The sequence below is a fragment of the Notothenia coriiceps genome, unplaced genomic scaffold (genome assembly GCF_000735185.1).
Source record: "Notothenia coriiceps isolate Sejong01 unplaced genomic scaffold, NC01 NC01_scaffold00005611, whole genome shotgun sequence".
NCBI lineage: Eukaryota > Metazoa > Chordata > Actinopteri > Perciformes > Nototheniidae > Notothenia > Notothenia coriiceps.
In genome coordinates this window covers 27,807-46,406 of record NW_011338312.1, presented here as the reverse complement: position 1 = coordinate 46,406, position 18,600 = coordinate 27,807, and the positions used below count along the sequence as shown (strand labels likewise).

The 18,600-nt window shown below is 42.1% G+C and overlaps 1 protein-coding gene across 1 annotated transcript in view; it reads left to right on the top strand.

Moving 5' to 3' along the window:
* Positions 1 to 2,887: 2,887 nt before the first annotated feature.
* The window catches only part of grik2 (glutamate receptor, ionotropic, kainate 2), a gene marked incomplete at its 3' end in the record, with an annotated part of 42,815 nt that continues 27,102 nt past the window's right edge, over positions 2,888 to 18,600 (top strand). Inside the window, exon 1 of the mRNA XM_010768381.1 lies at positions 2,888 to 3,461. Within this exon, the coding sequence (XP_010766683.1) occupies positions 3,338 to 3,461 (124 nt within the window). The remainder of the gene's footprint in view (positions 3,462 to 18,600) is intronic.

Below are 18,600 nucleotides of genomic sequence, written 5' to 3'. Positions count from 1 at the left end.
GTGAGACCATTGTTGGCTTTCTGGAGCCAACCATGTTAGTATACACTTTTAGAATTCAGAATAATGCAGAAGAGTTGTGCCTTTAGTACAGGGTGAATGAATTGAATGAATGTCTTCTCTTTCAGGGTCTTACCATTCAAAGTGCATCAGCTTCTCGTTTCCATGGTTTCCCTCCCTGTGCCAATGCTATCTTTCTACCATGTCTGCCTGTGTGAGAGAGTGAACGAGGGCGGGAGAGAGGGAGAAACTGAGAGAGAGAGAATGACAGAAGGCTTTTAGCAGTGGTTATCTCTCCTTTGCATAAAGTCCCCTTTGCATTACCCAGTGCATGAATGGTCTCTGAATAAACACACCAGCCAGCTCATGTGGAAGCCTCCCTGGGTTACAAGCAAGTGGGTGTGTATAAAGTAATCTAATTTGTGGTCTCCTTCAAAAACGACACGGTTTGATCACAAGTAGAAAAAAAGGAAAACATCTCCCAAATGGTATTTTCCTATTTGTCACAACAAGCTAAAGGAGCAAGAGTCATTTTGACATCATAATGTAGAAATTCACCGTTCCCATCACCTCCAATTTTCTAACTGATTTGCAAACTCAGTAATGTTACTCTGACTGGCTTACCCGGCAGTGAATCGTTAAACTAATCTACAAACAAAAAAATGGAGACGTGAAGAATAGCTGATTATTTTATCCTCACATGCCCAATGCTGAGACACAGACGGAGAACAACGGTGTACATCAATATTAGAAAATTAAGTCGGAACAATTTGTGACAACCCTAATTCTATTCTGCAAATTACATTTGGGGAACATTGAATGTAGGGGCACCTGAGGGATTTTCGTGGTGCAGTACCTTAGCATTCAGCCAGAGGGTGCTGTGACTTTAAGAGGAAACCAGCATGCCTGTCAGCTGATGTCTTCTCCCTGAGCTCAATAAGCATTCCTTTCATGCTGTGTGAAGCTCTGCTGACTTATACGGGAACCCTGAATTTCTCCATAATTATGCTAATGGTCCAGATGGTGGCATGATGAGTGCCATTCTCTTTGATATTCTCACACTGCAGATTGCTGGTGTGCAGACCCACGCAAACTGACACACGTTCAAAGTCAGTGTTCGCACCTACTTGATCCCATGTAATTACTTTGTGTTTCTTTTAGCTGACAAGCGTCCTCTTCACTATTAAATGCATTCACTTTTACAGTATTTGTGAACGGGGATTTGACAGTTCCGATGCATAATGGAGTATCACTCCAATAGCAGAGAGGGAATGTGTTAGTCATCTTGTCCACACGTTTACTCTAATTTCACTATTTTGCATGCAGTCTAATTAAGACAAACCACACAGGCAGTTACCAGCATTGTCAAAAGAGAAATAGACCATGATATATGCATTGTCACTCAAAATATCTATTTAAATACACTATAAGGCCATGCAGGAATATTGTAGTGACTTTCAAAGTATTTCTACTACACACAGTCAATCCATTCACACTTTAGTCACACAATGACTGTGTTCATCCAGGCTTTGGACTCTGGTGCGCTGATCAAAGCCTTCCTTTCACGTCTCCGTTGGGATTAAATAGCCCTCTTGGGGGGCGGGTGCACCACTGTACATAGCTCCAGCTGATGCACTGGCCCATGAAGAGCTGCTCATTGGGGGTGGACGCTGATAAGGTTCATGGAGTGTTGAATCAATATCATGTAGACCCACGCTAAAGCTGCAGATATCCATCTTCTCGGCGCATTGCCTCCTATAGGATACAGCCTCAATTGAACTCGCTAATCAGATAGAAAGGCGATAGGCCCATTTAAAATCTCGAGAGGATATCTTTCCCCGTGAAATATAAGCAACAGCGGAGCTTTGCGTGCATGCCACACACACCTTCACATCGGAGGATGGCTCTCACTCGAGAATAGTCTGTTGCTGGAAGGCTTTCATGTCTAAAGTGGAGTTATTTGCATAGGTTAAATATTCGCTTTTCAGCAGCCTCTGTCGATATGACGGATTTACTGTTCTGCCAATTTTAATTCCTTTCATCCCACTCCTCCCACATTTCTGAAATGATGGTGGAAATGGTTGAAAGGTTGTTGCTTGAAATCCCTTAAAAGAGGTTTAGAAAGGAAATATAATGACAGAACACAATGTATCCTACTGTACGGGTGTAAGGGAAAATAAAATCAGTGCAATGATATCCTGCAGGCATGAGATTATATCGCTATGTGCAGTGTGTGCATAGTTATTTCTGTATGAGCCTGTAAAGGAAAGTGCCTCTTGAATTAGCCAAAGCTTAAGCATCCTCCAGTGGGAACAATAAATCATTGCTGGCTGTTTACCCTGAGAAACATTACTTACAGTAGACTCCCATTCCTTTCTGCGGCTGACATGCAGGTTTACCATCAGTCCATGGTGCTGAAAAGACAATCGGCCATAATAAACAAGACAAAAATATGTAGTTAAATAGAGGTTGCACTTTCTACATGTCACTTCATAAGCAAGATGCCATTTGATCAATATCACAACAACTGTATTTCCCTCAATGTATGGATGCATCATGCTTTGTTTTGTTACTAAATCCGTATTGTGAACTGCAAGTAAGGCTTCACGTTGAAGTTAATGTTGTTGCACTTACAATATTGCATCTTTACTGACAACTCTCTAAATGCATGCGAGTTTGGTGCAAGTTATGGGGGTAGCAGAGAAACTACAGCCTGCAATAAAGTTTCCCATCCTCCCTCCCCATTATTCTCTCTGTCCCGTCGTTCATCTCCCTCTCTTTTTCCATCCTCCCTCTTTTTATCTCTATCTATCTGTATATCTATCTCCCTCCTTCTCCCCCCACTCGCTCTCTCTGTCTTTCTCTGGTGCGTGCTCACAACACTAACCTTGGCTCGACGTCAGAGCCTGTGCAGCAGTGCAGTATAATGGGAGCGCAAGCTACCCAGAGCGCCTCATAGGGGGCTGTATATCGCTGCTGTATCCTCTGCTTGGCGCTCTCTAGCCCCTCTCCAACCCTCTCCAGTACCTCACCTACAGCCCATGCTCGTGCTCCCCCCTCCCCACTGGATCCGTACCCTTCGACATGGATGTCCCGCCGTCCCTCGACCCGGAGGATTGTTGTTTCTTGGCGCAGTGAAAGAGGAGAAGGAGAAGGGGAAGGAGAAGGAATCATGCCGGGACTGCTAATGGATTTAGGGAAAGCGCAAGTGACCATGCCGTGATCTTGCGCATCCAGGGCCGCCGTCACCCTGCCTTGCCCAACGAGCGTAGAAGAATTTCGGGGGAATCGAACCCGCGCACCGGGGGGATTAAACCACTGTGCATTTTTTAAAAACAACATGAAGATTACCTCCCATCATCTGATGATAAGCAGTCTCGTTTTCAGGTCCAACCTCAGGCTGATCCCGCTTCTGCTGCTGTTTCTTGGTTACTCTCGCGGGATGCCACACGTTTTAAGATTTGGTAAGATATATGTTTGTTTGTTTGTTTGTTTGTTTGTTTGTATTGTATCTTCTGCAACGATGAAGTGCCCGTAGGATTGTCGACAGCGAGTGAATGAATCACGGGATGCAGAAGCAGTATAGAGACATGTTATACTCTCGCCTTTTAATAGTTTAACAATTTCAACCCTTCTCTAAAAAAAATTACATTCAATCAACTGTGGCATCTTTTATTTTGAAGTGTTTTTACCGAGTGCATATTATCATGAATCGTGTATTATACGAACCTTAAACACAGTGTTACAGTAACTTTAAAATAAAATCCCCTGCAGCCATAAAGCCTTAATGAAGCAGTTCTCTATATGCAACAGTTTATAGATACGGGCAGATGAAACTCGTAAAGAATTAGCAGCTCACATCTCTTCTCAAGACTTGTATCTCCACGGCCCTTTAAACTGCTGACACCCAGCATGTCCTCTGCAGTAAATGTTTACATGTAAACATTACACCCGGAGTGCTGATCAATCACTCTGTCCTGTCACAAGGGCTGATCGATACGCAGGGAAGTGCTTTTCATCCTTAATCCCACTGAACTGCTATTCAATGGGAATCCCCGAGATTTTGCTTATTTACCGTTATTGCCAGATTAAATTTATAGTTCCGGTTCAGCGGCTGAGTCACGTTATAAACCACAGCAACAGTTAAAGGTCGAAAATCTTCTGTGGAGCTTATAAACCTAACGATTGATTAGACATTTCTCTCAACACCGCCTCGAGGAAAGATTATAGCCACAGCCAATTGTGCTTATTAAATAAGTGCTTCAACATGTTGCCATTGCTCCAATCATAACTTTAAAATAGTGCTATTGCTGCCGTGTATTCATGCACTCATATCACTGGATCAGCGTCCTGCGGTTTCGCCTGTTTCTTAATAAGATCCTGTGTTTCACCGCTTTCTGTTGAATGCAAACAGCATATTGGAGTGACAGAGGACCCCCACACCCCCACCCTGACAGCGGATGTCATCAAATGTTGACAACACATCCTCACAATCCTTAAATTCCCCCGAGGATCCTGTTTAAGAGTCAGGCCGCGTCCGCGTGAGCCGCCGCTATGGCAACGGGATGTGCTTGCTTGTCTTCCTGCTGCATCCTCAGCCGCCCGACGAGCCACTTCCGTCTCACACGTTGTCTGACAGACGCCGGTCGTCTTTTCACCAATGATTGAGATCCCCGTATAGAAGCATTTGACACGAACATTTCCAAGCCGTCACCACTTGAATATAGCCTACCTCGCCATGATAGGCAAGGAATCCGGCATTAGTAGCACGACAGACACAACCATGCAAGATAAAAGGTGATTCATGGCACTGCAATCTCTTTCCTCTAAAGTAACGCTCATGTTTGATTTTGACGGTGTTCTTGTGGCAGTGAAATGGCCGTGGCGTCTCGAATGAGGCTCAAAAGGCGAGTCTCTGTCCTTTGTGCTGAATTAGCTCTTGTTCAGAACCACGGACAGAGACCCTGGCAGTGCAGTCTGCTGCCTGTTGCTCAACCAAAAAACGTTTTTAATAAGCTAGAATGAGTCCTGTAAGAGCTTGGGTTTTGTACAGCATATCTCTTTAAGTCTAGTAGCAGCCACTTCACATATTTGCTGTTGTAATACTGCTCCATTTTGTGTAGTGTAATTCATTCTCTTTAGAAAAATATATATTTTCATCTCTCTGTTTTCATTTAAAGGAGAAGAGTTTCCACAAAAGTAGATGAAGATGGATTTTATGAGTGGGATATTTTTATCAGGAAAGAAAAATGTATGTCAGTGTGTGCAAGTGTAAGAGAAATACAAAAATGCCCTGAGAGAAGACGTAGCACATTGGTTCTTTACCCCGTGCATTTCCTGTCCTGCAGGAGATGCTTGCTCAGCAGATAATCCCAGCTGCTCCCGGCTAAATGAGGAGGTCAGCTCCCCCGGGGCGGTCTGCTCCTCCTGCCCCATCTCCCATTCTGCCCAGACAGGCGGCTCACATTGTACAACCGCTGTTCTCCTGTCAGGCTGAGACCTTTACATACACACAAACATGCACACACTCATTGTAACACCAAAGCATAGTCATCCCTTTGTATTCACGGCATCGGCCCCTCCATGTAGAGCGACAAGTGTCAGAGAGTGTTGTGGCCACCAGCTGCAGGCAGCCATGCTGAACTAACACACGCACAAATGACATATCACGTTCAATGTTCCTCATTTATAAATATGATATGCAATGCATGTACTTTGATACAGAAATTGTCCCGGTGCAGCCATTACAAAGTGAAATAAGACGAGATAAGATTCTCTTTTTAGAATACGTTTTTACTTTCCTTTCGGGAACACTGAAAGAGACTTTGTTCAAATCCCAGAATAAAAGTATTTTTGTATTATTGCCACTTTGGTTTTCTCTCGTAGTCCACCTCAACAATGTAGGCCAAATACAAAGCTGTTAAATTTCCACTTCAAACATGGAAATTAACAGCTTTGTTGAGTGGAATGAAAAACCGAATTTGCAAACTGAACTATGGTTGACCAATTTAATTGGTTCCCCCTCAGTTCTCCTAGATGACTTGTTAGAATTCAGTGAAGTGGAAATTCAGGGTTGCATTCAAGTCATTAGCATTATTTGTCAGCTAACTGGTAGGCTAAGATGAAAGCTGCTCATTTTACATCATTCCATACAAAAAGCGCAACATGTTCAGGATCTTATTTGGTAGTGCTCGTAACAAATACTCACAAGCAATGAGTCATCACATCTGCCTTTCTATCAAAGCTATTTTGGTTTTAAAAAAAAGGCCTCAGGAAGAATTTAGACAGAAGCAGAATCAACAATGAAATAGGGAGACAGTGTTTTAATTCTGATGACCGTAGTGCGACTGAGTGATGGCATTATCACCGCCATCTTCAATCCGCATTGGCAGACGCAGTATATCCCTGGGCTGTCAACATGCTGCTGGAAGCATTGTGGACTCAGAGAGGTTCATTTTGTTTGTTTGTGTCCTGGTTATATTTGTATTTCCCTCAATGCTCTGGGAATATTTATGACCAAAGCACAACATTGTTTTTCATTTTTGAAAGGAAGCTTTCTTCCCCCAGTCCTCTGGCAAAAGACACTTCTCCTCTGGTGAAAGCTATGTTTATGTAAATACTTCCACAATGTTGTGCAACGATAAAGGCGCTTTATTACATACACTCATTTCCTTCCCTCATCAGTGCTGTGGTGGCGACATTACAGTGTCGTCAGGAACGAGCAAGGCAAAGCGAACAAATTCAAGGGGAGTTTGTCGTTAATTGACTTTATTTGCTTTTGCTTTCCCGCCAGCGTGAATTATCATCATGGAGTTTAGTTTGGGATTGCAGGAATTAAGGATAACACCCTGTGCCCTGGCCCGCTGCCAGCCCGTTCACAGCAAACACATTTAAATAGGCACAAAGCTGCTTAAAATATTCATGTGTCACTTGGCCGCGCTGTAGCTTATAGAAATATGAAACCATCTCCTCTCTACTGGCAAATGATTTCCACGGTTTAAAAATACCAACCGTGGGTTTCAAGAACAAAAAGGAGATCTGTCTGACATTAGCATGCAGCACCACACATCGGCTCGAAACAGGGAACTATCTAAATGGATTTTTTAAAACATGTTTACGTTCCTGAGACTTTGAAGGACTTGCTGTCATGCCTCGGTTACAAAAGGCTCAATGGTGATTAATTCAGGGGACAGATTTCTTGGTATTTTGTAATGGGAAATATCTGTGAGGTATGAAATTAGTTTTCTGGTTAGCATTTAGTAAATCTCAGATTTACCAGCTGTATTGGAAAAGATTATTTGCATGAAGGAGGCTTAGATGATTGACCTTGTTTGCAGGGCAACCAGTTCTAGCTGCCTCTTAATGTTTATTATAAAAATAAATCTAATACATCTGAGTCCTATTCTGCTACTGCCTTGTGGAAGGTTTGATTCCTGCATTTGGTTTTATTATTCACTGCCTTTCACTCCTTGTCCTTGTCAATCAGGCTCTTCCCTGCGTATCAGGAGGGTTAGGGGTTGTATGTGCAATTGTTCTGAGAACGTGTCCCTTGAGAAGAGCCCTGCAGCATTGCTGCCTGGTCGTCTGGCTCAGAGCTGACTGAAGGTCAGAGCTTGTACGCTCACAGTGAATAACATTTTTTTGCATACACATGTGGAGATGTCCTTCTCACAATCCCACCAGGGGAGATGGAAGAAAATGTGAAGTCAATGAGAAGTGCAAGAAAAACAAGAGTGTTTGTTAGAGAGGGGGGAAACAGAGAGATATAGAGGAGGAGGGGGGGGGGTGTAAAGTGTGAGCGAGAAGAAAAATAGTGAGTGTTGGAGCCAGCAGATATCAAGTAAAGATAGATTAGTTTGCCTCTGAGCAGTCCACTCTCAGCCCACTCTCAGTTCTGGTCTTTTATTACTGTTTTCTGATGGCTTTTGTGAAGAGAGACAGAATGGACACTGGAGTGTGTTGTGGAAATGTAGTGGGAGGCCAGGAGTCATGAGCTGCAGCTCTGAGTAAATGCCAGCAGTATACTAATAGAAGGACAGGACTACAAATATGCAGGAAATAGCTTTTGCAACAAAGATAGTTATACAAATATCCTCATAGGTAACAACGTAGTACCTTGGGGAACTAAACCCACAACAATTGTATTAGGATCTAGTGCATTTATCTATATTGTCTCATTACATAGTTGGCTGTCTCCACTTGCAGTAGACTGACAAATGTTGGGAATCAATACAAATCAATATGGTTGTATTGCTAAGGGGAACAATGAGAAAGAGAAGAAACTGGCAGCAGTGCACATACCCAGTGCCAAGTCGTCGTCGTCTGTCGTCGTCGCCCCCCCCCCCCGTGTGTATCTATCACAGGTTACCATCTGTGAGAATGCAAACACGTAAACAAAAACAAAAAAACACCAAATGTGTACCATAAGAACGATGTGTGGGAATAAATGTACAATACATGTTACTGTGCATTTTTTAACGCCATATACAGTCACTAGCTTTTCTAATGCCAACGTTATCATATATTTATTATAGATCTGACACAATCCAAAGCCCATTTTCTCTCTGTGTGATATACATTCTGAGTTGTGGCGCTTTAAACGGTGTGATATATCTGCTGCAATATCGCGCAACTGTTTGCATCATGTGTAGGAGTTACTTGTATCTTCATCGGAGCTTGCCTCTTGTAATTAACTATGAAGTGTTTCCGTCATAAAAAAAGCAACATGGCTTGTCAGTGGTTTGCTATGGAAGCTGGGGAGAGTTCCGATTGGGAGTAAATGGTTACTATGGTTTTGCTGTAATTATGTATACATGTAGGAAGTCATTAGTTGGATGTACTCTTAGTTGTTAATATGTATCACTTCATGCATGCAGCGTTATATACATGTTATAGTGTTTCTTAATGTGTTCCGGTGAAGAAAAGCAATCTCCTGTGAATTCCGAGCGCGCAGTGGGAGGCACATTCACCGTAAATAAAAGCACTGATGTCCAAACTACATGGGATTCAGAAGTCAATCGATTACAGAAAGCCCTCCTGTGTTGCTGTGATCAGGTTAGGATGTGGTGATTCACCTTCATCTCCAGCCAGCTGAATAAAGGAGGAAGAGGAGGAGGGTTAGCGACTGACTGAAAGAGAGAAGGCAGAATGCCGGCTGCCATTGACAGCACAGCCGGTCGGATGTACGAACGTTTCTCTGTGTGAACCAAGGACACGGGGGGAAATTGTCTCTGTGGGAGGACGTATTGAGGCAGGCTTACCTAACATCATGTGCTTTGAATCAGCATGACACTCTATTGTCCGTGATCCACTAGGGCTATGCAAAACCTCTCCCCCCACCCCCACCCCCCTACAACGTTGAATTTCCTCTTTCTTTCCTTCCTCTCCTTTCACTTAGCGTTTCTGATTGTTTGTTTGGCTTCCTCTGAATCTTTCCTGCAATCTTTTTGTTCTAAAGGCATTTTAGCAAACAAAGGTGAGAAGAGAGAAAATATATAAACAGAAAAGAGAAAGCCTTTGTGTTCGCGTATGCTAGTGCAAACAGAGAAGAGGACAAATGTGGTGTCTATACAGTAGAGTGGTTAAAAAGCTTTAATGATGAACTGCATTTCTTGGCTGCAGTAGGCTCCGTCTCATGTTAGCCGCCCACACTCGAAACATCGCACTTCCTTATTTGTTTGATATGACCGTCCAATCCCTCTCCCATACGCAAAGCATTGTGGAGGACTGGAACAGACTTTGATTGATTTTCCCATCTTGTGCAATCTGTTTTAAGATGTTGACATAATGAAGCCAATCGCCTCCATTTCTCTCGCACACCTACCGCTGAGATACACCCAGTGCCCGTCCATCACTGTTGGAACATGACAAAAGAAACTGAATTAATTTCCTACGCAGCAGGGTGTGAACGAAAGTGAGAAATTGTGAAATAAACAGCAGACTGCAGATCAGAAGAAACATTAGAACATAGCTCTTGATTTCCCGCCAATTTCACCTCTATTGTCTTTTTACATTCATCCTCAATAGAGCTGTTCTTGTTTATTGGGGACAAAATGAGCAAGATTGTTTGCGGAACTTCGCAAAGCCTCTGGCAATTTTCCGTCTCAAAAAGTCAGTGCTCATTGTGCTTTCTCTCTGCTACCGTGCAAATGTTTGTGTGTGTTTCTAAAACAAGCAAGAACAATCGACACACCTTTGCAGCTGAGCGTATGTTATTGACTTGTACCTGTAGCTCTGATTATCAGCTCGCTTGTGTACTGCAGTGGCTGATGGGAGGCTGATGAACCCAAACCAGGAGTTGACATTTTGCTGCCCTGTGGCTGGAGGAGGGGGGGGGCTGCAGGTGTCCGTTCAGGTCTAATAGGCCATCCATCCAGTCATTTAATTGAGTGTCTTTTATCTGCCTCCAGTGACCTCTTTTATTCTCCATTTCTTTCTCCCTGTGTTTCCTTCGCTCACCTGCCCCACCATTCCTCCCTTCCCTTCTTCCTTTCTCTGTCTCTAAACTATCTCTCTTTTGGTTATCTGTCTACACATTCAGTCATCTGCATATGCCACACAGCTGACTTTGACATTAGACATCCCAGCCAACCATTTTTATTTTTAAACATATGCTACGTGCTACAGGAAGGTGCACTTTCAGCATGAGTTCAATAAGCAGAATCCAAACGAAATGTCCACTTCCTCATTCCATTCTCTGCGTTTCTTCCCCCTTTGTCCTCTGCTGTCCTTCTCAACATGTCTCCTTTGTCTCTCCCCGGCTCTCCTAATCCTTCTCCTCTACTTTGTTCTGTCTCACTACTGTAGCATCAATTCTAGCTTCCCCTCTTCCCCAGGTCTCAGTGTCCTTGCACACAAAGGCACACGTTCTCATATGGCCTACACTTTCCAACCCTTTTGAATTTCAAAGCAAAAAGCCTTTCAGTCTCAGGTTTATTGAACTTTCCCCCACCCTGGAACAGTGCTGCAATGCAATGCTTAAGTGTTCCACGGATTAAAACCATCCCTTATACTGTCTCCTATTAACCTAAATATTCTTTTTGTATACGTACATGGATTTTATGAGACAATATAGATGCCATATGAATTCACCGGGGAGAAGTAACTCTATTTAATGCACTGCAAACCACTAGTAACGAGTGTGTGAGTGTGTGAAAAAATGATTGCCCTGTCTACTGTGTATATGTTTATTTTACTTTATATATTTATAGCATATACTAAAGTCAGGGTTTACCAGCTTCTGCGTCATAGCCTATCCGGAAATAATAACCACCTTCAGTGCAAGTATCTCTACATTTATGAAGATTAGAAATGATTATAATCAGATTACTGAAATCCTGTAAAACACCTTTCCCCTCGACATGGCTCTGCTGTGAGCATTAAAGAGCCGGCTCCTGAATTAATTCTCGACCTTTGGCTCCAATGGAGATAACATCTGACCTTCTACAAGAAAGAGAGTCTAATTTTACAGCCATTTTGTTCAAAATTACGTGGGAAAGAGTGTAATACAGGGCCATTTTGATGAGCAGGGGAACAGTGAGAATGAGAATGAGAGCGGCGAAAGGGAGCAAAGAAGAAGATAGTCTCGTCTAATTTGCTGCAACCTAATTTGCAAAATTAGAAATGAAACTTCCTCTTATCCTTATTCCAAGGTCGGCTGTGTATAATACATGCAAAATGTTGCAGAGGAATTGTAAGGCTATCCTCCCACCACTCGTTATGTGGTATTTTGATGCGAGGAATGGTGTGTTTTTGGCAAGTATCCCGAGAGACAGTTGGAAATCCCTTTACTTACGGAGAGTTAGTCTTAAGACCCGTAGATTACTGTTAGTCAAGTTCTCATCTATATTTATTTTGGTGAGCGATACAGCTTGAGGGTTGAGAGTACCCAGGGACGCTTGAGACACTAATAAAGTGTTTTTAACACAATGGGGAAAGTGATGCATAGTCACAATGTTCTTGAGGATCGACTCCTGCCTGTTTTCGCCTGTAGTGGATAATTAGCATCTCTCACACGTGCTTAGGCTTGATTAAAACTCAGTTTACAGTGAGCAGTGCTGTGAGGGCGCCATCTGTCACTTGCCGAGGCCACCATGAGACGTACTTTAGTCAGTGGGAGAGAGGAAGGCGGTGTGTGTGCGTGTGACTGTTTGATAAAGGAGAGAAAAAGATGCGACATGGAAAGAGAAAACGAGACAGACGGGTGAGGCATGAAGCATCAGGAAGCGTTGTGTACAGAAGCCGGTCCCACTCTCTCCCCACGGCCTGTTTATGAGAGCCAAATCACATCTTTCTTTTTTTTTGTGTTGGCTAGGAAAAGCTCCTGACTGCAGTTTTGGGATTTGTGTTATTTACTTGAACTTTTATGACCTTGTGACGGCAGTTTTGGGAATACTCGTGTTTGTACTTGGAAGTCAGATGTGAGGTGTGAAAGCTCCAAGGCTCATAAAACCCACGGTGTGTGAAAGTCATATTTTCTCCCTTTTTATTAAACACTTTCCACCCAAAAACAATGTTTTCATGCCATATCTTCAATATATCAGAATGGCTTGGTGCATATGTGTTGTGTTGATAACCAACATTAATTGATTGCATTAACATATTGCATGGTATTGTGGTTAGCACGATAACATTGGGAGTTATACATTAAAAGGCTTGTTTACCTGTTATTTGTATTCATCTTGTTTCCATTGCCGTGTTTTATTTCATACCCTGTTAAACATGGTTAGGTGAGGAAGATGCATTCAAAATGAAAAAACGATATTAGAAGACGTATAGCCTCGGTATCTGTCAGATAGATTGGGAAAACATTTCCAAAGTGACCCGCCGAGAGACATGAAATAGAGACAATTGGAAACTCTTTGCTTGCAAGAGTAACAATATTTATTGAAGTTTGACTGCTCTTCCTCAGGCATTGCTGAACTAGGCTTCAGTCTGTCTTCCGCTCCGTGTACGAGTGTTGATTTATGTGCATCACAAGCTTTGATAGATATTCTTACTCTTTGCAAGCGAGGAGCTTACAGTATTCTTTATGTTGTGACGGGTGTATCAACGCATGGAAAACTTTTGACAGTAACAATAAGAAAGACATTTTGGAACAACATTTATTATATTTTCAATTCCGCGCAGACAAAAACGCATCAATCTTCCGCCAAGGAAATGATGTGATATATTAATTGCATTTTTGAAAAGATAATTAATTGAACTAGTATATTTATTGCATGCTCATATCTTGACTTGCAATGAAGTTCATGTTAGTATGTTGCAAAATGTTGTGATTTTCAGGTAGTAGTGGAAAAAAAAAAACTTGTAAAATGAGTTTGTAATTAATTCAACACATGCACCTGTTTCTCAAAAAACAGAAAAAGAACATTGCTCCAAATTGAGCAAAGTAGATACTTTAGTAAACCATAGTTGTGACGGTATTATATTTTGTAAGTAATTGCGGGAACAGCCTGCTATTTCTGTATAATGTGTGTCTGATGATACTACATAACTGCCATTGCATTTGACTCTAGCTGCACTCCTGTGTTCCTTTAAGGAGCACGTATAGTCTCAAGAGCTTGGTGTGTATATGCATGTACATCTGTGTGTGTGCAGGCGAGCGAGTGCGATTAGCGCTACGTCTTATTTTTACAGAGCTAAGTATTTCTTTTCAGTGGCATTCACAATTTGAGAGCAGTGGAGAGGTTGGAAACTGTGAGACAGAAGTCATTTGGGACCTCAGCAATTCAAGGCCTGTGAAAGTGTACTCACAGTTTGGCACAATTAGTACCAAAAGGGGTCCCTGCTTGACAAATTAGCACACAAAATGTCACCCGGTAGTTTAGCACATTCACAATGAGTCCTTGCAAATTAGCACATATTTTGAGGAGGGAGCTGGCACATTATAATGAATAGAGAGAGAGCCTCGCAAATTAGCACATCTGTTGCCAGTGCTCAGAATTAATACATGTTATATGATCACTGGTTTCCTACTTGGAACTGGGTCAGGGACGGGGGTGGTGGCACACATTCCTAATTGAAGACTGTGTGTGCTCGTTATAAGAGATTGATTAAATTGACCTTTTTGGAAATGATAGAGCTAATTATTATTGGTGTAACTAAACTTAAGTATGTGTGAATGCCGCACCCGCATTTTCACAAAGACTCAGTTGTTTCTTACCTGACAGATTTATTTAGGCTCAATCTCAGGGGTGCGTGCGAGTGTGTGAGTCAGCCTGGGGCTTAGCGTCGAGCGGTGGCAGGTGACAGTCCAGTCCAGTGTCAAGAGGCTTTAGGGTGACAGGAGTGTTTCTATCCCTGGGGAAAAAACACACAACGATCAGAACAAGTGAGATAACAATGACTAAACTGTTGTTCATGTAAGCTGCTTTCTGTTGGTATCATGTTCAATTTCCATAACTCTAATGGAATTATTTATTAAGTTATTAAGAGTGCTTTTGTGCGTTTTTACAAGAAGTTTTTATAGCTTGGTCTTTCATGCAATACCTCAATTACAAGTATTTTATTCTATGCTATAGTATTTTTACACTATTGTTTTTATTCTCATTTCTCTAATAAGATTCAAGATGGAGTTTGTCTCTCTTTTTTTAACTTTTCCTCAAGTATATTCTTAGAAAAAAATATATCTGTTTTTACCAAGTTCACTGCTTCCCTTATCTTGCTTTGTGAGATTGTATCTGCTCTTATCACTACTGAAGCAATGGTGAGCAGACTGTATTAGATGGTCAGATTTCCCGGGGATTTTCTGCGTGAGAGAAAATTGGCCCTTGTGCAACACTGGAAGGTCAGTTTACCACAGGGGGATCTTCAGATTAATGACCAGGGGCGGCGACTCTCTGCAGGCCTTCATGCATCATGTCCCATTCACCGCCAAACATGTCAGGGAGCGTTCCCTTTGGGGAATCTCTGGGATATTTACGGAGTGTTTCCATCACTTTTGCCTCCTACCTATTGGCTCTGAGCACCTCTGCTCACCGGCTGAATGACGGAGGGAGACAGAAGCAGGCCAGGGGTCCTGGGTGTGGTGGGTGGAGGTATTAAAGGCTATCTTCCCTTCTTACCTGGGCCGATTGCACCGTGACATGGTTTGCTCGCTGGTTGCCATGGCACCCACCCTACAGCCCAACACTATCCCGGCAGCTGCTGGTCATTAGTCACAGAGACAGCCCTTCCTCAACCAATCAGCTGCTCAGTCTCCAAAACGGCCGATGCCTCTCAGCCATAGCATAGATGCATGAGTCTCCATGGCAACTTATCTGACTACCATCTCCCGGCATAAAAGAGCATCCTTGAGTAGAGGGGGCTGATTGTGTTTTCATACATGGCTTAGTAAGTAAGCCCTTTCTTTGAGTAGTAGTATACACTCACCCTGCTAGTAATCACAGCGCAGTGAAGAGACGGAAATATCCTGTCAGTTTCCATCTTTCAGAGCAGTATGTATAAAATATATTTACCAAAAGTAATACAAATCACAGATCACCGCTGAAACAATTCTTAAGGTTTTTTCTTCATTACTCTTGTTTGTAATGTATGAATGATTTCTATTAACAGAAACTCATTTTAAATGGAGTGAATTTCTATCAGAAATAAAGCAAAATGACAAAGTTACTTTACAGTGATCAATGCAAAATGTGCTTGGTTAACTGAGAACAAATATTAAAAGGGAGTCAAATCCCCCCCCACACACACACACACACACACACACACACACACACACACACACACACACACACACGGAGAGACAGAGGCACTCAGATCAGCGGCAGGCCTGTTTTCTCGTCAGGGTGATTATCCAGCTCATAACTCACTCAGAGCTTTCATTTGCACTATAATTCACACCATTCCCAACGATGGCACCACTATAATTCACAAACACACACACACACACACACACACACACACACACACACACACACACACACACACACACACACACACACACACACACACACACTGATTATCTCAGCTGTAACTCACACACCTGCAATCAGACGGACCACAACACAGAGTATTGAGAGGAGGATGGATGGACAGAAGATAATAGCAATAAATATACGCAACAACCAAAACAAGTGTGTGCGCGTACTTTCCAAAATCTAGTTTCGGAAAGAAATCTCAATTGGGTTTTTATTATTCAGCGAAAACGATACTGGAGATGCATTCTCATCCTATCAGAGTCTAGTGTTCTGTAATGTAATGCTTGGAATCCCCTTGGAAATAAATTGTAAATCTTTTTGGACTTAATGTAATGTCCCTGTTCAGTGTTCTCAAAGGTATGTGATTAGTTTAAAATCATTTTTGGGTATTTCCCTTTCCTGTTAGTGTCCCTAACCCTAAATGGTCTGCAAAGAATAAAATCCTAAAGCACCCTCTAGAAGGAGTTCCCCCCGACCCCCCCATGCCTCCATTGGACTCCTATGTTCACTTCCATAACATAATGACATCTATGTAACACTCACGCTTCTATTGGCTAGCGCTCCCACACATTGTACGTGATAGATATTGGGGCAGGACATCTCTGAGTGGTTGACCAATCACAACAAAGCCAGCCAGCTAACCAATCAGAGCAGACTGGGCATTAAAGCATGGAGACAGGTCACAGAAGAGGAGCAGAATACAAATATAAACCTGAGCATCAGCATACTAGGGCCCCTTTAAACCAGCCCCTCCACTCCATACAGTGTGCCAAAGAAATGATGAGCATAACTTAATACCCTTATGCCCATTTTACAAACCTGATGATCAGGCTGATGGCAGTCTGCTCCCTCGAGGCAAAAGGGTAATCATTATCTTTCGGGTCGGACTGACATGATTCCAATCATCTTTAATGGTGATTCTCGGTTATTCATTCTTTTGCAGATTAATGTGAAGTTTCAGACGGATGAAATGCCATGAATAGCAGCATGTTCACATCACATATAGCAGGAGGACTCACACATGAAAACCAAATTATTTTCACTCAAAGGCGCACAAAACATCTACTCACGTGCGTTTATAGATTTACTCTCAACTCCCGCTGCGACATACGTCTCTCTCCGTCTAATTTCACCTTTCATTTTTGTACTGGGCTATAAGAGCTCCAACATGAAGTAAAGAAGCACAAAGTCTGGGTGTGCTCTGGTGACAGTGATGAAGCTCAACTTAATGACATCTTTTTTTCCTACTGCACTCCTCCTCTATCACTCCCTGTCATTTCCAACCGCTATTAATAGCTGCTGTCTGCTTCTGTTACAGCTCTCACTCTTTCTCCACTCGTTCTGTCTTCTTTGCTTTCAGACTTACTTTTCCCTCACTCTCTGTAATCGATAAACAGGCTTTCAACTTTTTTCCGTTTGGATTTCGTCAAACCGACTCCCTGTCCTCCGAGAGGATGGGAGATGGACCGCTGAACTCTGCTCAGAGCTGCTCTCACAACCCCCTTTCATCTTTCCTCCCCTCATCCATTCTCTTTTAAGTTTGATTTCTGCAAAGCTTTCTCAGGATTTAGTTCATCCTCAAAGGTGTACCAGCCCTCGTAATGTGGGTTTGCCCTTTTTTTGTATTATGTTTATTTGGAAAGTTGAAAGTAGTTGCTAGAGTCTACAGCTGTCTCCGCTGTTTGGCATATAAATATTCTCTTTGAAAATGTTATAGTACACACTCTGGCATACTGCACCACCCACAACATAGCTTCACCTCTTTCTAATGATGAATGTGTAGAAATGATCTTATCATTCTCAATGACCCCATTTATAGTTGAAATGAAGTATGATGCAGCTTGTAGAAGAATCCAATAAAAAACATTTGTTTTATTAAAGGCAAGGCAAGTTTATTTATATAGCACTTTTCAACACAAGGCAATTCAAAGTGCTTTACAACAATGAAAGACATTAAGAGCATAACACACATTAGAAACATTAAAAAGCAAAGATAATGAAACATCAATAACAGAGGTATGAATAAAAGTCACAGTGCAGTGTAAGAAGTGAATAGTTCAATTCAATAAAAGTCATACTATGTATATTTAATTGTAACTGCAATATGCATTTTTGGCGACCGGCAAATAAATGCATGTAAATTATGTCTCGACATAATAACAAATGATATAATTGCCTTGGTGGAAGTAGATGGACAATTTAAAGAAACTTTAATTGTCTTAAAATTGAAACAATTGCATTAGTAATTATATTATCTGTGCAGCGCTGTGAAATAGTTTTTAAATTCATTTTGTTTATAGACTTTGATAATTAGTAAGCGTTGCGACTCACATATATCCAAAAGGTAACAAGATATCTCAGGGCGGTCACGGCATGATCCTCCCTTCAGGAGGCCCTCCGATTAACAATCAACCAAAGTAACAGACAAGTATGATGCAGAGATAATCATTGGAACTTCTGAGACGACTTGTTTTTAATGAGGGTAATTAAAAGCTTCCTGATGTTTTATCTTTATTCCTGCGTTGATTTGCCTTCTCCTTTCCCCGTGTCAACGTTTCTGTTCCTGCCTCTCTTTCTATACCTCAATAAATATCGTACAGATTTCTCCCATGGCTCTCTTTCTCCTTTCCGATACCCTTTTGTCTTGTTGCCCCTTATTTCTCTGCTCAATCTGCTATCGCTT